The following is a 26,173-nucleotide window of genomic DNA, read 5'->3' as shown; positions in this document are numbered from 1 at the left end:
TATTTTAACTAGTGTGAGTTTTATCTATTGGTCACACACTCCATTTCTCTCTCACTGAACACAGGCACATGCCCAAGGCATCAAACTAAGCAAATACTGGGTAGAAAAAGAGATGGAAAAAATCCTTCAGAGCTGACAGTGAAATACACATGCTAATAATTACACAGTTTTGCAACTGCTTTAAGAAACGCTGGTAAATTTAAAAAGCAAGAAAAGCAGGAATGCCCAAGAGCAAGTACAAGTAATATGGGCCAAAGTGCAGTCAATGGACTTCTCTAAATGGAAGCCAGCTTCCCTACCCAAGCTCATGCATAGTGTTAACAAACAATATAAGGCAAATCTTCACTGAAATATACTCCAAGTCATTAAAAAATAGACAAAGATGAGAGAGAGAAAGAAAGAGAGGTAGAGCGGCCACACAACCAGCAGCTCTGGTTTGGAAGTGCTGTGCAATTGGTTAACAAGGCTGAATAAGAAAGCACTGGAAGAGTTAACCCTCAATTAACGGAACAAATTAACTCCAGAGTTCCTGCAAACACACTTCTTATGGAACAGGGATATTCTGAGGATTAAGAATATTCTTGCATATGTGATTAGACTCTCTGGCAGCTTTCCAGCTCTCCTGCATCCACAGCAGGTGAAAGCTCCAAGATGCTGGCGGTGTGGGGTCTGGTTTACAAAGACTTCGTAAGCTAGGGAAGCCTTAACTTCTCCCACAAGCCACCAGGTTGTGGTGGATCTGATCTAATCACTGTATTTTAAAAGAAAGGAATAAGAACACAGGCCCAATTGCTGCTGCAGCTCCTGGGGTATCCGTGACCATGCCATTCACTCTGTAGCTACAGATATTCCATACATCTATAGCATTCCTGTTGTACATCTCCAGCTCTGCCCACTATTTAGGAAAGCTTTTATTTTAACCAGGCTTTACCAGAGAATGGTGACCATCCTTGGTGATTCTGTCATCAAACAATCTGCTCTGAGAAATAAGCATTTCAATACCTATAAATGTGCATCATCACATGCCAGAACAACACCCCCGGAGCCAACACGGGCTCACTCTACCCTGTAACACGTCCCTGCCTTTAGAAGCACTTCAGCCAAGGGCTGTGCAGGCAGGGGCAGGGTAGGATTTGGGCAGCGAAGGCTGTTCCAGCAGGAACCACCACACCTCGATTTTGTAAGGCCTGGCAATTACCAAGAAGTAATTTCCGTGTTCTCCTCAGCTCTCGAGCAGCAACGCTCTTTCACACTGAGACAATCAATTGCACAGCCCCCACCAAACACCCAGGACTCTCCGGAATGTGCTGCTGCTCAGAAGGAACACCCACCCCGTTCCTCCAGCTCCTCCTCCAGCCCCGCCCAGGCAACGAGCAGCACGTTCACAACACCTGGTTCATTCTCTGCCGACGGCCAAACCGAGGATCCTCCCGGGCCGGGCGCAGCCAGCAGCTGCCAGCGCTGCCTTAAGGACAGGAGTGCTCCACTTGGATGCATGTGGGCAGCGGTGCTGATGCCTGCACTGCTGCCCACACTGCCCTCCGCATGGGAGTCTCTGGCATCTCCAGGACTCAGCCACAGAGAAGGCAGAGATGATGGGATCCCACATGCAGCAGCACAGTACGAGGACTAAAGCTCCAGTGAGTTTCCCTGATAAAGGCCAATAAAAGCAATTCCCTATTTAGTGTCACTGACAAACACTGATTTAAATGGATTTGAACAAATGACAGGAGGATCACCTATATAGTTCAAGCTCCCTCAATATAAACTACATAAAATAATTCAAAGTGAGATAGCAGCAACACAATTTAGTAAATCATAAAAACCTCCAAGACAAATAAAAGCCAGACACCACTCTGCACCTGCAGCTCAGAGATCTGTAGATGAATTACTGCAAAGTCCACCATGTCAGACTGAAGCATTCACAAAATAACTATTTTTAACTAAACGCTTCTGCTGGTATCTCAGGGTAGACAACTCTTCCGACTCTGCCAAAATCCACACTTGACATTCCTGTGAGCTTTGCAGCTACTGCAGATCAAGTGTCACCCTTGATTTCATGGTAGGCTACTCTGCTTATCACAAAACAGACTTTGTCTGCTATTTTTCATTTAGTATCTGGTATTTTAAAAGGTATTTCCCTTCCATACAACAGGTGGGACCTTTAAAGCAGTTCAAACCATGAATGAAGCATAGTGCCCATATACAAAAGACAGAATGAAGATGCCATGAGAGGTTTCAGTAGTAAGGACTTGCTGCTGCTGCTGCCTCGTTTAGGAGAAACTGGAAGCTGATGGGATGAATGTTTTCTATTGTAACAAACAATTTCAAGGGCAGGTAATGCTGCAATTTTTCCTCAAGCAATCAATGGTGCCATTACACCATGTCCTAAGCCAATTTAGGAGCCTGACACTGCTGAGAAGCAGAGGTCCTGCTCCTGGCTACCCCTTCATGCCTTTGCTATTATATCCACTCCATCCCCTCAGATCCCATCATGCTGCCACTTACCTTCTGCACATACCTGACTACACAATAATCCATCTCACTGCAGCAGCAGCAAAATAGGCTAGCAAAACCCAAGTATGCTGCCATTCTAGCAAGCTGGATCAGTTTACCATGTGATTAAGAGAGTGCCAGAGCTAGCACAAGAGATTTGGAAGGCAGGAGGGAAGGACGAAGGCTCCTTTTCGGAACAGTAAACTGTGAATTCAGGTCAACCACCATGAAAAAAACCCAATAAATCACACCCTCAAGCCAGCTGGCTGATTGCCAGTTTCACCCAAGGCCATCTCACCACCCAAGGCAAGAATCACTGAGATCAAAGACAACCAGCTACTGTGAGCTGCCTCATACAACAAATTATTTGAGCATTGGAACCAATAAACAACAAGATGCACAGCAAAAATTAACCAGATTTTTAGGCTCAAGCTATGAATCATACACAACCACTGTCTCCACACATCTTTAACTCAATCCGGCCATTCACCCTACACCACATGGTAGATGTGTGTGAAGTGCGGAATATCTTTCATGAGTGTTGTGGCACTTCCCTGGAAGCTTTTACAAACCAGAAAAACAGGTGTCCCAAGCACTCCCCAGCATGTTCCTGGCAGTGGCTCTTCAGGGAGTCTGCCACACAGCTCAGCAGCCAAGCCATTAATATCAGCAAATTTCACCCATCATCACCAGGCAACTGATGTGTCAGAACAGGCACAAAACAGTAGTAAAACCCCTTAATTCAAATACTCACCATCCATTAGGAGCCAGTGGCCAGTTAGGACCCAGATAAGGACAAGCATCACAGACAGAAAAAATGAGAGTAACTCAGCAGCAGTGAAACGCCCACAGCAGCCAAAGGAAATCCTAGAACAACACACAAACATCAGCTGGAAGACTTTATGTTTCCATTTGAAGAACAGAAAGTGGACACTGTTGGAACAAGGCTCAACTGCTGATGAAAGATCAGCTGAAGGGAATTTCCTTTGCCACAGATAGGTACCAAAACAGCAACAAAATAAAAGCTTTCCTCACACTCAAACACTGTGTATAAAGCATGAACTGCAGAGATGGAAAAAACCCTGTAAATCTTGGCACTGCTCTTGAAACTGCCACCATTCCTAGCACCACCTAAGATAGTGCTTTTAGCAACATGAACACCAATCACAAGGTTAAAAAACAAAATTAGTTTCAAAACATGACATTAACAACTGTGATTTCCACTGGTTCAACTACAGTCTCCGGAAGCGCCAGCATTAAAATCCAGAGTCCAGTGTTAACAAACATTAAAATCCAATGCCAAATCCCAAACTCTAAAATCTCAGCCAAAACAAGCCAAACTTATTAAAACTCACTGTTGGGAAATCTAGTCCCCTCTAGTGGTACTGCACTTCCCAGGCTGGCAAGTGCGAATGACTTGAAGAAACTGTGCTTTCTACTTTCAAAGTGGAAACATGATGTTGGCACAAAAAATATGCACAAACATCAGCCCTGAGGTTAATGCATATTAAAGAATTCTCATTAAAGAAATACAACACACAAGAAGAGGAGCAAAGGATTGCTCAAGTCCTTACTTGTTCTGAGGTGAGCAAGGCCGTGTTAAGTACTGGCACATCGGGAGTAGAAGGAAAGCAAAAGCTATTGTTGCAAGGACTACAAAAAGAAGAAAAGGTAATATTAGGACATTCAGACCTAATTTCTACAGAACACAAACAGGCTTCTCCAATTTGGAAAAGCTCTTGCAACAATGTCCCATTATCATATGCTCAATATTATTCCAGCATGAGCAGCTCAAGGCTCTGAGGCTTTCTGCACAACAGTGAGCCTTCAGACTGAAATGAAATGAAAGCTCTCAAAGGAATGCAACGCCCCATCCCCAAACCTTAAAAAAAAGTTTTAAATCTATTCATGATCATGTCAGCAAAAAAAAGTTTTCACATATTCTGAGTAAAAAAAAATCTACTACAAACTGGCTGTGAGATTTTCTTTCAATTTTTCAACATAAGACACAAACTAACTCAGCTTAATAAAGGAGGGGTTTTTTTCCACTTTTTAACTTGGTAATTTTTTCTCCCATCTCATTCAAAACTCTTTATTCATTACTAAAACACAGTACAACTTCAAATAACTTATAGCCAGTAGCTGCCAATTTGACTTTTTTACAATATGAAACGCTTCAAGTTTTTGAAGACAGAATTATAAAAATACATAAATATCCAAACAGACTATTTCCATAAACATTTTCAAGCAGCATACTTATCCCACCCACACATTTGTAAAAACGTTTAGTAACTGCTGGTATTTATAATCATTTTTCCTTCCAGTTTTTTAAAAGGACTGTTTAAAAGGCTGGAGCGTGGGGGCGTGGAGACACTGACGTGTCACAGACATCCAAAACTGTGCCACAAGAACAGACTGCAATGAAAATGGAAGCCACTTGGAACTTTTTGCATGCTGCAATTCAGATCTTTGTGCTGTCCTGTACTTATTCCTTTAACAATTACTGTTGCTGGTTTTTAAAAGGGAATTTTCTTCTCTTCTCAAATGAAGATGATGGGAGAGAATCAAACATTCTCTTACAGATTAAGCCATTCTCTACACAGTTTAAGCCAACTGGAGAAAAATTTGTTTGGTCAAACCATATCTTTCCCTTCTGGTGGGAGGAAGATTTGAAACAAAACAAAACCACAAAAGGAGAACTCAAATAATCTAAAAAGAAAATTTAAGTGTCTGCATACAAACAGCACCATGAAAACTCACAGTTCTGTCAATACTTCAGAGGGGGAAAGAAAACCAAAACAGGCAGGGAAAGAATGAACAGTGTGGCAACTCTGCACAAACTGAACTAAGAACCTCTTTGGAGGTGCTTGGTAAAAGAACACTGCCCAGAAACCCTGTGTCCCTGCTGCCCTAAGTATTGCCTATCCTCCCTGCTACCTACCCTGCCTCTAACACCACAGGCTCAACCCTCTTTGCCCTCGAAATCTCTCCTCCCCCTTCCTCCCCCCTCCTGCTCTGCCCAGCAGGGAACCCCACACCCCCTGCCCTGGTGTCCCCATGCCAGGCTCGTTCAGAGTGTGAGAGTTAAACTGCCATGACACCAATGCAGAGAGCCCGCAAGGACCCACTCCCAGTGTCGCTCCTGACTGTTCAGGCTTCCAGTCCCAAGACTCCCATCCCCTCCAGCCTCAATCCCAATGATTCACTCGGGAATCTCTTGGCTTAACTCCTGGCTGCAGGCAGTGCCAGCTTTGGGGCTCTGCCCTCTGCCAAGCAGAGGGTCCTGGCCTTGGCTGCTTGCTGCACCTACCCTTGCTCCTGACTCTTCCCTGAAAGGCAAATCTCTGTGAGAGGAAGGTTTAGAAGGGGTTTAAGAAACCAGGTATCAGCTGTAATTTAGCAGTCCTCCACATCAGTCCTACTAACCACAGAGGATGTAAAATAGCATGACCTGAGCTTCATGGGACAGAGGGACCAAGTTCCAGGTCCCAACTCCAGAAGGGTCCCCATCGGGCTGTACAGCCTCTGAGCTGTACATTTGCTTTTCAGAGGTTCTGGGCTTGATGACACCCTCTGATGCAAGCCCAAGGAAAGGCACAAACATACCAAAAAACAGGTTCAAGAAAAAAGATACCCAAGAGCACTGATCCCCAATCCCCTGAAACCTGCAACAAGCCCCAAAGGACAAAAGATCCTCTAGTTACACACAGAAGTGTTACAAATAAAGTTACAAATCCCAAGGTCATTTAAAAAATAAACGGACCAATAACCCTGACAAATTAAAATTCCTCTTTTTTCATATATCTTTCCTTGTAATAGCTTATATATTTGTGTGTATATGTTCCCTTGATATCTAGCATACAGTAGAATCTATCTGAAGAATTTTTTAAGAGGAAAGAATATATGTGTCATAGGTCAAAGTTATAAAAGCAGAATTCAACAGACCTCTACAGGAGGTAGAATTAGACACGAGTCTCAATACTAGATATTTAAGATTTCACCCATCAACACCAGCCCTGTTTAAGAGGCTGGAGGGGATGCACAGCTCAGGAGCTAAACCGTGAGGCAAAAGCCTGCAATAAAGTAGGAGAAAATGAGAGGTATTTGGGAGCTTAAAAATCTTCACAGACTCAGTATGGGGACTGAGTACAATTTTTGGAAGCTGCTCTGTATCTGGAGCAGTAGGAAGACTCTTGCTACTCTCAACAGCAGCTTGTCTCTTGAAGAATTGCAGTAAGATCAAAAGGCAAAAATTTTCCAAAAAGCAAAGCCTTGGTATTTATTTAAAAGACAAAATGTAAATGCTAAACAGGATTGGAGGATTTGCAATTTATTTGCAGGTTAAGTTTCAATTTTGTTCTAAATTCAAGCAGTGCAAAAGACTAATATTCAAATGCTAGTGAGACCAGAAACAGAAAAACTGCATGAAAGCAAAACCAAAACTGAACTAGGAAAGAAGTCTCTGGACAGGATCTCCAAAGTTATTTCCCATTAAGTACCTGAATTATAAAATACCATGTACAGTTCTAAGCATCGATTTATAAACAAGTGAGCTTTACGCAAAATAATGCATCTGGGCATGTTTAGACCTCTGGCAATTTATAGTTCAGTAGGTTTAGCACATCTCTAAGTGGAAAATACTTCTCAAATAATAGTTGTCACTTTATTTATAGCTACAGAGACATGAAAATACAACTGTGAAACTTGATGATTCTTTTTTTTAATGTACTGTGACATGTATTATAATTCTTACCAACAATATTTAATTATATCAATACTTTCTGTTCTAGTCCAAGTCTTATAAAGAGAAGAAAACTTAGTCACCTGCTGTGCATATTGTAAAGACAACTTGAACTGAGTCGAAGAAGAAGAACATAACTAGGAGAGACACGGACGCTCCAATGGGCAGGAACAACGCCTGGGTGGAATCGATGGTTTGAATACCTGGAGGAGAAAGGGGGACACTGAACTTGTGTTTAGTACCACACACAGACACCGGCCCTTGCCAGCACAGGGGAGGGCTCTGACAGCACATTCCCTTTCAGTGCTGGTGCACCAGGCATTGACTTGGTGCTCTCAGAGCCCAGCATAGCTGCCTGTGCAGAAACACTCCAGCTATGTGTGCACTGCAACGGTCCTGCTCTGCAGAACCCAGGAACTGAAAGTTCAGTTTTATCTTGCGCCATAGATAGAAGGAATAACAAGTTATGAAAATTAACATTATTTAGGGATTAGAATCACTTTACACTGAAAAGAGACACTCTGTTCTGTGTTGAACAGAGCATATGTAAGGTTTACTTAATCTCTTAACACAAGGTGAAAAGCCTGACCAATGTTAGGCTGACCCAGCTCATGCAAAGGGTGCCACAGCTTCAAATTCCACTTGGTTGAAGGCCACCAAGCTCTTAAATTGCATCACAGGTTGCAATCACCAGATAATATCAAACCTAACAATAAAGGGCAGTTTCCAAAAAATACCTAAGTAGTTTACCTGCTTATGAAACCACCAGATCAGTGCAGTGCACTGTAACTGTCTTTTTGCTAAAAAGCAACATGAATTCAGGCTCACATTTTAAAGCTGGCAGTAATTTTAAACAAGGCAGAGATACTAAATTATTTTATTCTCAGTATTTTCCCCTACCTCACCCATGCAACGTGACTGCCAGGGATGTTAATCATGCGACAGGACAACTTTTACCGTATTTCTGAGTTTTCAGAATTACCAGCAAAATTGAGAAGCCCACGTAACCCAACAAATTCCAACACTTCACCAGTCTCTGTAGCTATATTTACATTTGATCCTGAGGCGGGGGGAAGCCACAAGCAGCAACCCAATTAAAAATACAAGACACACTTCTACTTGTAGAGCACTAAAGTAATAACAGGTAACATCAGAAGTAGTCACTTCCTAAGTGACACAGACCTAGAAGAGATGTAAAACCAGCTTGACACCAACTGTGTTATCCCAAAACAATTAAATACTGCTGTATGAAGGGATTTTTACCAATCCCAGAATTTGATGGATAAGCCTTTAGGTTGTGAGACATACCCAGACAAGTAAATATACACATAGATTGGGTGTCTGTGTGTATTTCTGTGTAAGAATGTGTCTTATTTTTTCCTGTCAGGAGTGGCAAGTCATATAAATAACAGGTTACCTGTACAACTCAGTTATCAATGTATCTGATTATGTTGAAAAACCTCAAACATACATGAAATACACTCACTACAACTTAGTATCTGTCATAAATATTCAACCCTTTTCATAAAAGAAAAGCTGAACAAAAGACATGGAAGTCATGACACTTGCACATGGTCATGCCATTTATTAGTTCATGTCGTGATCTATTATTTTTAAACATAAGTAGCACAATAAATTTTAAAAATAAAAAGCAGAAGAGCTCAGCCACTTGGGATTTCTATATTGCTGAGGTCTGGTACATTAAAGTGCAATGTACAGCCCAGTGATGACAGTGTGAAGATACAAAAATTCTGATCTGTATCCTTCTGCTCTGAGAAGGCACATTTATTCACATGCCCTTCAACTTCCCAAGAGAAAAACCGAACAAAACAAAAACCCAGAAATGACACACTACACACCACCTTGGCATCTAGGAATTAGTGCCTGCAGCATTAAATGTCAGAGTTCTTCGTTTCATTTCTGATCATTTTGACAGCTAATCCCCTTAATGTGCTTTACTCCCCAGCCCCAGACTGTCTTCTCTTCCTTTTCAGATGCCAACTGTTCATTGCTGTATCACCAAGCACAGCAACCTCTTTGCTCTGTGCTACCAACAGAAGCAGTGCTCTGATAACTATTTAAATTCCAAGTGTCTACATTAGAAAAGACAAAAACAGCAAGAGACACATACAACATATGTTAAAATTTCAAAGATATATTTCTTGCTTTAAACAAAACAAGCTTAGCATTCAGGGTTTCATGCTCAGGGCTTCTCATTCCTGCCTTCTATATTCTGGGAAACTATTTCATTCTAGAGCCTATTCTCAAAATATGGCAATATAAATTGCTCTAAGTTAAACTCAAGTATGAATTTACAACATACTATGCACACTGTGTTTCACTCTAACTGTTCGGTTCCATATTTTTACCTGCCAAACTGTGCATGTCAGATGGCCAAGCTGCCTGGAATCTATTTCTAGATTACAGAAGGGACAGTCACCACGCAGGAGCTGACATGTTAATCCCACTCTGAATAGAGAGTGTGCAGACACATATTTCATTGTCCATTATAAATGAGTTGCCCAGAGCTATGTGAATTCTCTACTTCAGTTTCTCTACTGATAAGGCTGAATCCTCCTTAGGGGCTTGTCAGTGCACCCCATGATCTCTCCCTGCTTACAGGCTGGCCAACATGCCATAGCAATGAGCTCCAGACAAAAAGGAATTACATTCCCTTCTCCTAACTGTGGGGTGGCTTTTTAAAAAGTAAAGCTGTTTCCATTTCCAGTAAAACCTGACAAGTTGTGCCACATGCAATTTTTACACATCATGGAAATGTTATGTTGATGTCCTAAATTCAGCTTCCATGGGTGTGAGCCAGACGTGGACAGCAGTGTCAGCACAGCGAGGTGGGAAGTGCCCAGACACAGCCTGGGATCAGGTGAATCTGCAATGCAGCAGCTCAAACACATGCACAGGTGAAGCAGGAGGTGCAGCACTGAAGTGAAGCAAGGAAGGTAAGGAGTAAAGCTGACCCTTACTGTTATTGGTGCTGTTGCCATTAAAAGACCCAGCGGCGCTGCTGTTGTCTTTCTCTTTGTCTTGATTCTCAAAGTCCATGTTCAGAGACCTTCAGGGAACAAAGCACATGCAACAGATGAGTTCCAAACTCCTGTTTAGGCTTATCAGCTGCAGTCTCATTCCCTTGGAAGCACCCTTCCCCTGGAAAAGCCCTGTAATGATGGTTACTAGAAACACCACTATACACAGTGAGAAATTAAAATAACTGAAGTGCTTTGTTCCAAGTGTTGTGTCCCCACAACCCAGATTCTGACAGTGAGATCAGTCACCAAGTGTCTGCACTGGGGAGTGCTAAATATCTGTGCTGCTGTTTGTTGTTACCTGATTTCTGGGAAGTGTAGAACACAATAAACATTTCAATTCTCTTGTGAATTTGAACTCTTTCCAAGTTCTCATTTTGTTCCTTTCCATTCAAATTTGACTATCAGGTTTCATTTTTAAGACAATATTATTTCCTTCCTCAAAATGTTGTTATGAATGACCCAAACTAGCTTTTAAGTGTCTGCTAAATATAAGGTCTTACTTCACTGAAGAAATTTCAGCAAAGCCTAGAAAATTACCAATGTATATTTTACATGCACACAGAACAGATGACTAGAGGAAGCTCTGAATAAGTAGTACAAATTGATACACTTTAATTAATCCATAGGAGCTGACAACACTCCCAAGTACCCAGCTCAGCTGTTATTGATTCATTTTTTCATTTTGATGTACACATTTTTAAAAAGTTTCAATTTAGCACAGTATATTGTTGCTGCCTGTTCCGAGCTTCCCCTCCCCCCTCCCAAAGACATGTGCTCCGAGCTCCTTTGTTCCAAGCGCGGGCAAAGCCAAATGTAACTCAGACTCTTCAGCAGTGTCTGATTGGCCGCTCACCCCGGGTCCGCCCCCAGTCCTCCCCTTTCCCCTTCTCCTAATAAAGATGGTCGAGGAGAGGCAAACGCTCTCTCACTCAGCTCAGCGACTTTCCTGTGAACATCTCTGGTTGTCTGTCTCATTTGAAAGCTTCTAACTGCAGGGAATAGAGCGAGCAGGGAGCTATATTTCTCCCTCTTTGCTTCTGCTGATGGTATTTGCTCTGCAGCTGATTCAGGTACCGATTTTAGAGCTACTAAAGTGCTAGATCGCCCTTGCTACCTCTCAAGGCTGCTCGAGGCTTTCTAAGGCATTGAAATACAAGCGCTAGCCGGTATAAAGCTGAAGAGATACCTTCTACAGTATTCTACCCCTTTTGCCACAGTCCTTCACTTTGATGCAACTTCCAAATTATATTCTAGCACATTTGGCATAACTTTCTAAAAAGGGGGAATTTCACTTAAGGTCTGTTTTGACCAGCAATCATTTCTATTGTTAAATTTGATGTGCTTTTTAACAAAAATACCAGCAATCAAGTTTACCATGACAGTTTCTCATTTGGATGCATGTATTTAGTTGCATATTGATTTATTCAAATGAGCTATAGAGAACCACCAGAAGCACTGTGCATCTCTCACTGTACAGCTCCTGTCTTAAGCTTACAGCAGCATCCAAGTATTTCAATAAAACTTCCAGGTCAACAGGCATTAAACTTCTTTTCAAGTTTAGCTTAACTGTGCTACGCAAAGTAAACAAATTCTATTCATTTATCAGACCAGTAATAAATACACCACAGCCTTCTAAACAATTCTAGAGGTGACACAGTTATTTCATTGCAGTGCACTGATCATCTACTGCAATGCACAGGTGAGCAAGTCTGTGCTGCAGTCCCAGTATCTGGAATTAGGCACAATCAAATTTATAGGATCAAGACATGTGTGGTGCATTAAAGACAGAGGGGTTGGGCAGTTTCACTCCATAAAACGAAAACAAGAAAAAGGCTCTTCCAGCATAGAACTGGTTTGTTTCCTTTGTGTCTATAAAGCAAGTGCTCCCCAACAGCGTTATGAGATTAAAGCGGCTCTTGGTCTCAGGCAAAACATGAGGAAGCTTCCGCATCAGACACACAGTACTTGTACACAGATCATGGATCATCAGCTAAAGAGTTATCGAAAATGCAAAGAGGCAAGGGAGGAACACTAAAATTCTAACAAATTAATCTGTTGTTCTTAGCTTGTTCTTCTAAAGATCTCTTTGCTCCACCCTTCATTTGGAGTACCTCCATCCTTCACTCACACTCCCTTTTTCCCCATGCATTGTAGCTTTATAATTTTCCCCTCAAGCTATAAAAATCTGGGAGGAGGCTGACAGTCCTCCAGGACTTGGTCCAAGATTCAGGCAAATAAGATAATTCTTTTCTCAGTGCAGTGTTTTGTTCCCCTCCGAATTAGCACCGTTTAGCAAGAACCTCACACCATCATTCTCCCAGTGGCATCGGGCAACTCATAACTTAAGGGATTGCTATCAGCAGAGAAAACTGGAAATAAAACCTATTAGATCTACTGCTCATAAACAACCTCGGTCCCCCCTCTCTTTTCATTGCAATAATGTCAGCAATTATTATTACCTATAAATATCCCTGCCTCCAAAGCAAGCATAAATTAGGAAATTACTTTCACTTAACAACACAGCTGCTCTTCCAAGCCAACCTCTGAATAATCTCCAACTGTTTTATGATTTGGCTCTTCCCTCTGCTACAAATCATCGCTAACATAATAAAAAAAATTGAGAAGCGATCACTAAAACACCTTCCAAGAAAGTTAAAAATCATACTGTAAAACAAGATAAACTCAAAACTACTGGGCTGTGGAGAAATGGCAAGCTGAGAAATGTTCACGATTTTGTTCAAGTTTTTCCTGGGCTCCCAAAGGGAATGTTGAGCCAGCACCTCCCCTGGGGCACTGAACTGCTCCATTGTTTCTTCTGTGGGTCCTCAGAGCCTCCGCTGGTTGGATTTCCAGCACAGGGTTTCAAAGCAGGCGAGTCACCCTCCTGCAGGGAGCCACTCCAGAGGGTTACGCTGAGGCCAAAGGAATGAGTAAGTTGCTGGCACGGCACTATCTGCAAAGTTCAACTATGGATCACTTCCACTGCAGAAATGCCTCATGGAAACCCTGTAGGAGATATTCTTATCAAACAATGGAGAAAATAGCAACACATGGATCTATCTATACACGCACCTGCAGATGCAATTTACTGAGATTGAGAAGTTCCTTCTTGCTCTACTAGTGAGGACAGTCACCCATCCGAGAGGCTCTGGGAGTATGGGAACGGCCAGCCCTTAGCACACCATGTTCACACGAACACTCTGGGTTCACCATGTGAGCTACTTTCTATTTATACCCACCCAAAGCTTAGAGATAGAAGACCCCTGTGTCATCCCACACTTCTTGGTTTGGCTCAAAAGCAGGTATTTGAACAGGTAGATTCTGGGTTAAATCTGGCTTTACATAAGCTGAGAACCCATGTCTGGAGAAGTGACAGGACAGAAAAAGATTTAGCTGTTACCTGCAAAGTAACCCCAACCTTTAAGTCACAGAGAAGCATTTGGACAAGAACAGGTGGCTATCTTGCCCTCGGAAACAACCTGTTTCAAGCTGAGCTCACCTCTTTAAAAATCCACAACTAACACATCTACTTGCATGCTCCAGTTTACAGTTTGTAATGGTTTAAAGGATTAGACTTGCTCCTTTGGTAGCCAATAATAAAAGTATGTCAAGTTCAAGGGCTGAGAGCAGTCAGAATGTACATGAGAGAGACGTTCAGAAGGGCTGGAAGCTAAAGCTCCTGACCCAGCACAAATGTAGGCAGGAAATGCTCATTCATGCACAGTAAGAGAAGGGGAACTCAGCTCTATCACTGCACTTTGTTCTGGTTCTGGGCTTTGCCCATGATTTATTAGACGTTCTTCTGAGTATACTGAGAGTTTGGGATTTTTTCATTTGTTTTGGACAAATGCTACTTCTATTAATAAGGGCAGTGGACCAAGGCTTTCCTTTGTTCCCCTGAAGCCGCCTGCCTTAGATTAGATCCACCACACACATGGATTTTATCCTAATGACTCACCCACCCAATTCTTTCTGATCCTATTACAGAACTTCTGTTTCAGCCACTTGCCAGGAATACTACAATAACTCTACCTGCTTCTTCTCAGCTGAAAATCAGAAACCAAACCCACTTTTTCCAACACAAAGGTTAACTAAGGAGAGCTATTTTCTTTTTGTCGTATGACAGCTCTGCAGGAGACGAACACTCAAATCCAGGTGAATACTCCACTGCTGACAGATGAGAATGAGCACCCTAAGCTCTAACTTTCATCTTCCCAGCACATCAATTCTCTAAGAAAATTCATCTACTTTGCCAGAAGTTTTTATTTTACTACTTTAAGCATTTCCAGATAAATACCATTTTGTAACTTATTACCACACTTGAATTTCTTGAATACCTTAATTGTATTTCAGACCCCTTTATTAACGCCACTGTACAATTTTCTGTAAAAAACTGCTTTTGACCTTGCTCGCTGATCAAAGAGAATCAGAGTTTGTCCAAGTCCCCAACATAACTGTGGGTTTCAGCTCAGACACCTGCTAAAGAAACCACATATAGGAGATTAATTAGGAAAGTAATTTTAAAACTCTGGGACCCTATTTTGGTCTGTAACTCACATCATGGGATCTTCAGGATACGTGCAAAAGAAAAAGACTAAAACAGGACATTTCCTCAATGGATTTGTATCCATCACCATCCCACAACTTCATCCAGTGAGCCAGATTGCTCTGCAGTTCACAGTCCTTACTAAGTGAGTAGTTTTAAATGTAAATTATCGGACAAAATGCTAAGAGCATGTGTAGGTACCAATAGGAATAGGATAGCAAACAGCAGGGGAAAATTTTTAAGGGCAAGGAGCTTCATGAGAGATAAGCAATTTAAGTTCACACACCGCTGCTGTTTTATATTACATTTTACATATATATATATATATATATATATACACATATTTATATATAAATATATATATTTACATTACATTTTTACATATATATTACATTTTTGTAATTGAATTTTAATAAATTCTATGGCTTCTTGCAGCCAGATGCATAGTTCCTTTTTACACAATTGCATAAATTCAAAGAGTTAAAACTTTAATTAGTCCCTCAACTATATGCTAATCTGATTCAAAACTTGAAGAAAAAACTAAACAAATACAACCTTTGACTACTTTTTTATTCTGATCATCTCTAGATTTTGTTTTCCTAAAGCCTTCTATTTTAATTCCACCAGCAGTGCTGTTATCTAACACTTGCTAACAACAGACAGCTCTTGCAAAAAAATTGGCTGTTTCATTATATAACTTTATTAACTTATGATAGTGATATAAAACCTCTAATCCTAGAACAGCTGCAGCTTATATCATACGTATGAGCACAGCTATCATCTATTTCAGGAATACTCATAGCAGTTCAGAGACTCCATACTGAGTATAACACCTTTTATCACAGAGTTGTGAAATGAAGCAATGTTCTTCAAGAAGCAGAAAGAAAAACATGCTGTATTTAAGTTTAAAAAAATAATACTTTGATATTGTGATTATATTGTTTTAGTATGTCAGTATGAGCCTCATTCCTTAGGCACCACTACAGTAAAACAAACTGTATAATACAGCATGCGAGTCTAAAGGGATAACTGTGTTTTCTCTAAACTATACTCAGATCTCCTAAAATGAGGCAAATTTGATTTTTGAAGACTCAAACTCATGCTGCAGCAGTTCTCAGATGCTTTGCTGGAATTCAACAGTGACAGTGTTCCCCAGTTCTCTATGAAGACACTTGAGCAAACAGCAGTGGGACACGGGGATCGCTGTTTTACAGGACTGGTTTCAAATCCCAGGAGCACATTCTCAATCAACCACCACTGGATAATGTATAGAAGATTCTGATATCGAGAACATTACCTTCTATCTGTCTCAACAATTCTTTTATATCCTCTAAAATATAACTTCACAGAGCTGTCCTCAAGCACAGACTTTTAAGTTATCTTATACATGCTTGTACCATGCCATACAATTACATTTTTTAAAAACCCCAGCTCGCTATTATTTCTTCCTTTTCCATTTCCTAATAAGTTTTTTTATGTTGGCTATGCCTGACAAAGATACAACGAAACAAAAAGGCATAAACTATATTCAGTCACTTGCAATATTTTTACTTGAAAAATAAAAAACTCTGCAGAACCTTAAAAAAAAAAATCTTACCTGAAACTGCCGTAGACTATGAGAAGAATAGAAATCAGGAAGGTAGACACTTGACTGGAATCCACAAGGGAATATGCCCTGGAACCAGGAAAAAGAAGGCAGGTTTGTCATTGTGAGTGTCCATTTCTCCAGTGCCGTTTGCTATTTCTTTTTCTTATTATAATACAAATAGAGAACTGGATAACAAATCATGGCAGCTCTCTCTGAAGTTCTTGTCTCATCTAGAACATAAAACCTGCAGCTTGTGAATTAACTTACTATATTCAAGGCTGCAGCATGAAAAACCTGTACAACCACCACAGGACAATGCAAAAACCTTGTGGTAATTTATTCTGAACTCACCAGATTCAGGGGTTTTTCCCCTCAAACTCATTAAAATTGCTTTAATTGCAGCTACTGCAACCCTGCATGTCAATAACAGTAACCTGTTTTCCATAACACTTCTTACGTTTTCAAAGTGACAATATGGCAGTTAAGGCTCACTTAGTTGGAGGGAAAAAAACCCAAACAAACAAAAGAAACCCCCCAAAAAACAAAATCCAAACCTCACAACAAGCTGCAATGTTTATTTATTAAAGCACACACAATCACTTCCCTATTCCATCTTGCAGTTCACTCAATATGGGATTACTGATGAACATTTCAGGAGGAGGTTTAAATCCAGCTTTATCTCAATTGATTTCCTAATGCAACACACTATTTTTAAAGCATGGAAATATGAACATTAATACCAGCACAGGCCACCATGCTGGTGGGGGCACAGCAGGCAAGGAGAGACTCTGGGAGTCACTTTACAACTCCCAACTCTATAACTTGTGCTAAAGTAATGGAAAATAACAAGAATTCAATGTTAAAAGACAGAACTGAATATTTCTGAAACCAACCAAAAAGCCTAATTTCAGCAAGACTATGGAAGAAAGATAATTGAATTACATGATTGTTCTGAATTAAGTATCAGTGAGCAAGTAAAAACAGAAGACATGAGACAGTTAAGGAAACACTCATCCCATTCCCAATTCAAAAGCAATTTAGAGATAATTACCAAACTGCTAGACACACAATTTAAAATACTTTCTTTTAATATATAAACACAAATGTGAATCTTCTACTACAGAAATTCAATATTAAACACTGATGAACAGACTGCCTCTTTAAAATGAAATTATATACTTATGCAATAAGCTTTTAAGAAATTAGAAACTACTTTGGTCAATTACCATGAATAACTTCAACATATCCCCACACTAAAAGTGAAAAACAGATATCTCATTTGCTCATAATGTTGGCCAAAACATAAAGACAAGCTTTATGGATCTAATTTTTTGGTATATATAACCTTTAGTTACCAGGCTGTGGAATGGAGGTCTAAAAAGCATCCATGAAGATCAATATAGTGAATTGCAAATACATACAACATACCTCAGCACTTACAACCAGCGGACATATAAATGCTCAGGTTATACACAATATAGTTCCCAGCAGATCATTTTCATGCAATGGTTACAGCTAAACTCGCACCAAAGGAAACAGCCTGAGGACAATCACACTGGATTTATGTCCTGTTTCTAACTCTGATTTCAGAGTGAAACATTCCCCCATCCAGCCTCACACAAAGGGAAAGGAAAGCTTTGCATTCTGTTTTGGATTTGAGAATAAATAATGGAACTCATCTATTAAAAGAATATTCAGAAACTCCACATTTATGAGAAAACCAAAATGAATGGAATTTCAGATAGGATTAAACATGTCCAGGGTTATGCACTGAGTTTTATTAACTTATGTTCATAAAATTTTATCTTCACAAATTGGCAAATACTTTTGAGATTAATAATGTCTTCTATATAATTCCACATTCAGTGACAACACTGGAGGCTATGATGATTAAAATGTCATTTTGTCATAATTACTAAACATTAGTCAAAACAACGCTGTAAATGTTAAAAATATTCATAAAACAGATAAAATAGAGATGATACATGGACCATGGATCAGCCCTGGACATAATCCATTAAGTTTTGTATTAAAAACCAAGGGCCCTCTGGTTTGATGAAAGAAACGGAAGAAATGCAAATCCGTGTTAAACAATGATCTAACACATCACAGCCCTGCTGACAGGCTGCAGTGGTGCTCAGGACAGCAACCTGTTGATTCTGTGCAAGGCAGAAATGAGAATTAAAGTCCTTCCATCCTGCACAAGACAAGTGCAACAGTGTAACTGGAAACTGAACACAGACCAGTGATGTTTCCTGACTTCTCCCCATAGAAATCTTGTAGCTGGACAACCTAAAAGCTCGGTGTTGCTACCACGATTACGGTCTGCGGAAATTCATATTCACTGATATTTCCGCAAACAGGGCCAGGAAGATACAGTCACTTGCCTTCTTCCTGAGGCAGCTGGAAAAAGAACAAGGCAAAACACACAAGAGTGTGACAGGCTGAATCAAGCAAGCACCTCGCACATGTCCAGATTCTATCCAAAGTTTCCAAGAAGAGTAACCCACAAGCACACTTGAAAAATAATTTTACAATGCCGAAGTGAATCTCATTGTAATAAAACCTCACATCTTTTAAACATTTAATTTCCCTAAGGTATGGCACAAGACCTGAAACCAGAACTGCTTCCTAAAATCCTAACCACTGACTGTATGGACAGTTCATTAAGAGACTAAAAATCCTTGATCCCAAATAAATACATCCTAACACATTAATGTAGGCTAGAGATAATAAGCAAATGACTGTCATATGAAAATCAAAAAGTAAGATTACTTCCAACTTTTTAATATTATTCAAAATGACAGTGACTTGCAAACCAATTTGTAATTTTAACTGAAATTTAAATAATCTTCTACAAGTCCGACAGATTCCACATGCACGTAACTGGATTCTCCTATAGGTATATTTCAAGTATGCAAGTTCATATACTCTCACAGCCAAACAGCATCAGTGCCATGTTCTTCTCAGATGGCACCAGCCAAAACCAAAACCCACACCAATGACAGTTTTCAGAAGTTGCAGTCACATTTAACCAGCCTTCCACTGCACATATAAAAATAAACCCAGCTTCCTTCTAACAAGGTATTTCTGTAAAACTGTTCAATCTTGTAACAAGTAATGGAAACTTATGCATAAAAAATGCTTGTAACAAGCCTGTACATGGTTGTCCTTCAACTTAAATACTGATTTTATATGCAATTCTTAGTACTTACAACATGACAATCTATTAAAAAAGTATTATTCTTCATCCTCAATCTCAAAATTAATACTGAATAGGGCCATGCTAATGGCTCCTTTGAAGACTGACTTCAGTGCAGTTCACCTGCATGCCATGTTTTGAGAACAACTCCCAACCCATTTCTAAACTCTAGTATATGTGCAGAACACTGCTCAAAATACAAAGACGACATTGGTTTTCCCAAGGAAGTACATTTTTAGGATTCTTGCACTACCACACCTGAAATTCAACATCCATGTAAGGAAGTTGGTTTAAAAATTATCATTAAACAGGCTATCAGATTCTTACTTAGTTAAGTAAAAAATAACTAATTATTACATCCTATATTTAATAAAACCAAGCACACTAGTGCCTTAAGACCATTTTCTCAGCCAGCTGCTGAGAGGTGACTTCCCAGTCACTTCCTCTACAACCTGAGATCTCACTCTGAACCTGCATCTTTACATGGCTGAGATCAATTTTCATAAGTTCTCTGCCATTAGGCATCTATTTCTGGCAGCTTCATGGGCAAGTGCTCACAACACAGAGCCTGCTAAGGCATGCCAAGACAGAGACACAACAAGCACTGTTCTATAACATATTCTGTGTGTCTGCCCTACAGCCTCACAGTGAAAGCATTGTCCAGACAACAATCCCAGCAGTGAGCCCTCCAGCCTGGCACAGACTGCTCCATGGACCTTTACCTACAGAACAATTCCAGGGATGCACTGTGACATACCACCACTTCCAAACAGTAACCATGCAAAATACACCACACCACTTAGAGCTGGCGTTCCAAGCAGCAATCTCCCCTCTTCTGGGAAGAGACGAGTAACTTCTGTATTCCCAAGGGAACAGAGACCCACTTCATTCCCAGCTAGGAAAGATGGTAAACAGCTAACAAAAGTTGCCACAACAACAGTAGTAGCGCTACACTGGAGACACTTGCAAGCTCTTTTCTCTGGATCAGCAGCTGCAGGTCAAGCTCTTTTCCCCTATCCCTTCAGGTCCAAGCTCACCTGTCCTTGTAAACATTCACCCTACAAGGTCTCTGCCATCTGCCTACTGTTTTCCTATTATGTACATTTTGGGTTTTTTCTTTTGCATTTCCACTCAAGAAAATCACTCAGTCAATATAAGCACTGGTTTTCATGTTTCAGCTCTTCCTGTCACCAAAAGATAAGCGGTTTCTCCATAACAGTCTTTCCAAACCTGCAGAAAAAACCCTTAAGCAAGGTCTGGTGATTCTTTTTGCCCTCTGTCTTGAGCAATAAGAACCTGCAACTCACTTTTGTTCAATGAAAACCCAAACTAGGAACCAAACTTTCTCCAGATGACAGTGCAGAGCATTACCCTCAACACAACCTACCTGTCATGGGCAATCTGAAACGACCACAAGCCAACACACCCATTACAAAAGCAACTTCCTACCTTTTCCAATCACCTGTTCTTCTTCATCCCATCTCTGCATAACCATCTGCAAAGCCACACACAACACCAGACTGGGGAACCTTGCCTGCCTGAATAATAATGAAGAATGAGTGGGAAAGTTTCTCAAGTGATTCAGAGAATTCTCAAGTGATTCCTGATCTGGCCCACTTCTGGACATAAAATCAAAGAGAAAAGACTTTTCAGTGGCAGCATTAGGTTAAATACCTCAAAATTATTGCTCAAAATATCAGGGAAGTTTTATGTATTTGGAATAAAAACCTCTTTCTGTTTGCACAAGATGCCTATTAAATGTATGCTAATAAAAATTCAGCCCATCAGTGTTTCAGTAGCAAATATCACTCCCAATTTCCAGGTACAAGAGAAATTATTGTGATGAATTCTACCAAGGGGGGAAGGAGAAGCCTGTGCCCTGAAGTTTCCATAGCAATGCACGCTAAAGGCCTTGGACATGAATCATTCTCATACAAAAGCTGCTGTAACAGCAGCAAGACAAATCTTCCCTGCATATTTACAGTACTTATACAAGAATGCAAACAATAGAGCAACAAATAAATCACACTGACTTGAAAAGTACAGCAGATGAACTAAGTTCACTAAAACTCACATGAAGAGAGATTGCATTTCATCACGTATTTTACTTTATCAATGATCAAAGCATCCGAGAGTTCACCAGACTACGGAAAACAAGACTATAAAAGGATGGTGAGCACACTAGATAGGCTAGAGTACAGATGGATTAAAATAGAAGAACTTTTGCTGTGTTTAATGGGACCAAATCTACAACTTGCAGACATCACAGAATCACAAATTCACACTGGGAATGTAAGGAGATCATTTAATTCACTGATCTTACTCTGGGGAAAGACAATCAGTCATGATAGATGTTTACCTCATCTGTTGGTTAAAACACTAACTGATGAAATTAGGGGACCTTCTTGACATGTAGTATAAGTCTTTCTGATTACAATTTTAGTCCACAATTTTTCTTCTATAGAAAAAGTCCTTTTCAAAATGCATGGGTAGCTTTTCATACCAGCCACATCTGGGGTAAAATGGATCCACACATGAATCCACTTGCATATTTCAGTTTCTGGAAGATGTGGCTGCTTGAGAATTGACCACACAAAACTTCATATAATCTTCGGCCCACATTAAAAGCCATGACTACTTACCCAATCAATATGGTATTCTTCACCTGCATTTCAAATACCACCCTTATAATCAAATGTCCACTGTCTCCTCACAAGGGAAGTGACAATAATCCATGCCCAAAAAAACATGCATCCCAATTCTCTTTGAAAGAAAATTCCTCGTAGGTAGGTAACAGCATTGGAAGAGTGATGATTGAGCATCTCCCTCTCTGCTCTATTGCTCATCATTCATTTTCAGAACTTGCTGAGGGCACGCATTCAGTGTGAGGGTCCCATCTCAGCTGATGGTCAACCCCTTCAAAGGGAAACAGAAAAAAACCCCAACAAAACACAAAAAAACCCACCAAACCGAATCCGAACAATCAACTTCTGCTGGAAATCTGGTGTTCAATGTCAAAATCAAGGATAGAGAAAGTTTACACTCCTCTCCCTCCAAGGGTTTCGTGTATTTCAAAGCTTTTTTAGTGTGTTTATTCCATCAGTGATTGCCTTAGCAACAGAAAAAGAGAAAGTCAAGAAATCATAGTTGGTAAACTCAAGCCAAGTTGCAGAGTATTTTTGCACTTCCCCTGCCCCACACCAGGTTTTTGGAGCTATCAACGCCACATAGAAAACAACATTCACCTTTACACTGCTGCACTGACCCCATGCCTGTGGTTTTTTTGAATCATGCAAGAATGTGCCACTCATGAGGAAAACATTTTCCTGAATCTACCTGCTCTGTGAGCTTTTAAAACATTCCACTATTTTATTCCTTAAAAAGAGTGTGAGGTAACTCAGTGATCAGGGCAATTTATTGCTAAGAGCAATTAATTTCTGATGCTACAGTACCTGGAATTTGTGAGCTACCACTGTAGAATTTTTTAAGACACACAAACTCAAGGACTCCAGAGCACAGTCCTAGGGCACATGAAAGAAGAGCACTGCCATGGACATGAAGATCAATTACAGTTAATTGCACAAATACTCATTTTAGCTGGGGGTGGACTCACTCCATAGGTAAAACCAATACTACTTTACTACTTTTTACCTTTACTGGATTCCAGGTCAAGGGTATGACTAAAAAGCCTCTTTCAACTGCCTTACATGTCTAAGATATATGCATATTTAAGAGCCCCCATTAGGCTTGCTGCCAAACCAAAGTTAAATCTGAGTGTAACAGCTAAATGTATAATTTTAAGTGTGAAGTAATGGTACCTACAGCTATAAATACTATTCCATTCTTTAGTGTGATTCATAGGAAAAGCAAGCAAACTGCTATGGCTTCGCTTACGTTAAAGGAATAGCTTGTTTTCTAAAGTAAGTTTACAATTTCATCGCACTGTCACGTGCAGATAAGGTCTGCTAAGTATGAGTAATTCATGAAAACACGGGTTATGTCAGAAAATAAACTTCAAACAAGTCTAAAGTGAAACAAAACAAAAAAAAAAAAAAAAAAAGAGAAAAAAGAGTAATATGAAATGTACCACTAAAACCAGCCCTTCCTACACAGACTCTGTTAGGGCTCAGACAGGCATTTCAAACTGTAACCAGAGAACAATTCTGCTGTCTACCAGGCAGAGGTCTCACAACAACATTTTCACACTATTAAATACCCTATATAGATATATTTCTACATATACAATTTAAAATCCCAATTCCCTCTTCTCCCCTTTCCAGAAAACTGCTTGCCTAAAATTCTCCCTGCAAAACCAAATTCTAAGCTCTCAACTAAATTGCTAAGAGCAAACACTCCTCTGAGTTCACTATGAGAAGAAATTGAAGTATCCAGTAAGGCATCAGGAGACACAGTCTTGAAAAAAAATTTTTTCTGTTAAGAACATTCTCCAAGCTACTCCTTTGGTTCACCTGACTGTTTGCCAACAGAACAAAGAATTACATGTTTCACAGTGTTAGGAATTACAGCCACTGGAAGATTTCCAGATTTCACATTCAGCTTGGAGCACTCATTTCCTCGCATGAATGGGAGCACAACTTCCAGTCCCTGCATGGAAGCATAACAATACTTTACTCGTTCAAAGGAGCATTACTCCAAATCAGCACAGGATAATGTCCATGTACCTCAAAAGTATTTTCAGCTCCTGATGTCCCCAGCGCTCGGGTGGAACGACAGTAACAGGATATTTGGGAGCAAAATTTGCAATCAGTGGTTAATGGAGAAAAATTAACCAGTACAGCTTCAAGTAAGTTGTACTGGACACAGATATCTGAGTATGAAGTAACCTGAACCAAAGTAAATATCCAAAAATCATACTGATCGTCTTTGACATTGTTGTCACAGAAAACACTGCCTTTTTTTATTTCATACTGAGTGGGAGCCTGGATATTTAATTTTCATCTTGTAACTAAACAAACACACAAAAAATCCTTATGTTATTGAGAATGTTGGTTGGTTGGTTGATTTAGACTGGGTAAGAAGTTTTGCTCTAAACTTGACAAATGAAAAAAGATCTGGGAACCTTCCCTCCTTTCTTTCTCAAAGAAAGAAAAAACAAGCAGTCATGAAATGCAGGGCATGCTTTTGCTGCCAAATATAAGTTTGGACTTATATAACCACCAGCCATGGAAATCCTCTCTAGGAGCAAGATTTTGAAATTATACCACAAGGTTTTTGAAAATGTGGAAAGAACATCTGTACAATGATGGCTGCAATAGCAGACCCCCACTGAAGAAGTATCATTTCAATGAGTTAAACTGAACAAAAATATGTGGAAACACAGATTTGATATCAAGATACAGAGCTTGTTAGTAGCAAATGTTTTACTTGATTTTGTATTTTAACTGTGCCACATTTATTTTAATTGAGCTGTATCAGATCAGCCAACTTCTTCTAGAACATAGGCATCCTCCTGCAGATCAGCACCAGCAAACTGCTGAGCCAAGGCAAAACCCTGGTTCTATTTCTTAAAACAATTATTACTTTTATCCCTTCTTGACAATTAAATCTGAAGGACTCCAGCTTATGACAGGATTTGCCTATGCTGGTTTGAAAATAGAAAGCTTGAGGCAAGAAAAGTCTAACAGGCTCCACTGCAAATTGTATCCAGTTCAGTTTGCCCACCTCTGATTTCAGTGGCATTAAGAGCTTTGCCAGCAAATCCTGCTTTTTCAAATAATTGCCACTACAATTAGCTTGCGTTTTGATATAAAAATTTATTGATGGACAGGAGAAGAAGAAAGTAGTGGAAAAATCATCGCAGCCCCATTTTTGTGAAGCGAGTTTTCATTCAGGCCAGCAGCTGCACAATCAATAGGTGTGACGCAAAGAGGAAACGAATCAAGATGTGGCCATGGCCAAGGTGGGACTAAAATCCTTTTGGGAGCAGCTTACAATTAGATCTGATTAAGCACACTGTAATACACATACCTGTAATCCAAGCTTTGCTGGAGTTAATGTAAATTAAACAAAACTAAACTTCCTATCTTCCTGTAACTAACCTTCCATGCAGAAGGAAGCACTGCTTAATTAAGTTAATTTTCAAAACAGACCACAAGTACTGTAGTTGCTGCAATACATGAAAACATTTTATAATATTTTGTGCTACTTCAGTTCCTTCAGATTTGTTTTTCACAAGTAAACTGCAGACAACTTTGCTCCGGCAGCACAGCCCCACTACAGTACCTGGAGGCACTGGCCATTCATTAACAATAAATCCCAGCACCAGTAACAAATGGGGTATTCAGTGAGGTGCAAGAAGTAGCCATACTGCATTTGCAAGGGCCAAACTATCAATTTGTTTAAAAGATGTTTGAGAATGAGAAAAAAATATAAAATCAATTTGCTGAACTAATTAAAGAAATTGTATTGTCTTTAACTGTCTTCATCATTTATCACTTTACAAAAGACTTCAGTTTACTGCAGAGGGTAGATTCAAGTTTTGCTGTAGCACCACAAAAATTGCCAAACAAAAATATGAGTACAATGTTTTTGCAGA

At 40.0% G+C, this 26,173-nt stretch overlaps 1 protein-coding gene across 2 annotated transcripts in view; it reads right to left on the bottom strand.

The window, feature by feature from the left end:
- The window catches only part of SPPL3 (signal peptide peptidase like 3), a 62,083-nt gene that overhangs the window by 11,419 nt on the left and 24,491 nt on the right, over positions 1 to 26,173 (bottom strand). For both annotated transcript variants that reach the window (XM_082293495.1, XM_082293496.1), the window contains exons 2-6: positions 16,425 to 16,502; positions 10,219 to 10,307; positions 7,321 to 7,440; positions 4,071 to 4,149; positions 3,251 to 3,363 (exon numbers count right to left, since the gene is read on the bottom strand). In XM_082293495.1, coding sequence (XP_082149621.1) covers positions 3,251 to 3,363; positions 4,071 to 4,149; positions 7,321 to 7,440; positions 10,219 to 10,307; positions 16,425 to 16,502 — 479 coding nt within the window. The remainder of the gene's footprint in view (positions 1 to 3,250; positions 3,364 to 4,070; positions 4,150 to 7,320; positions 7,441 to 10,218; positions 10,308 to 16,424; positions 16,503 to 26,173) is intronic.

Source organism: Coloeus monedula, assembly GCF_965178545.1.
Source record: "Coloeus monedula genome assembly, chromosome: 18".
NCBI lineage: Eukaryota > Metazoa > Chordata > Aves > Passeriformes > Corvidae > Coloeus > Coloeus monedula.
This window is presented reverse-complemented; position numbering and strand designations above follow the sequence as displayed.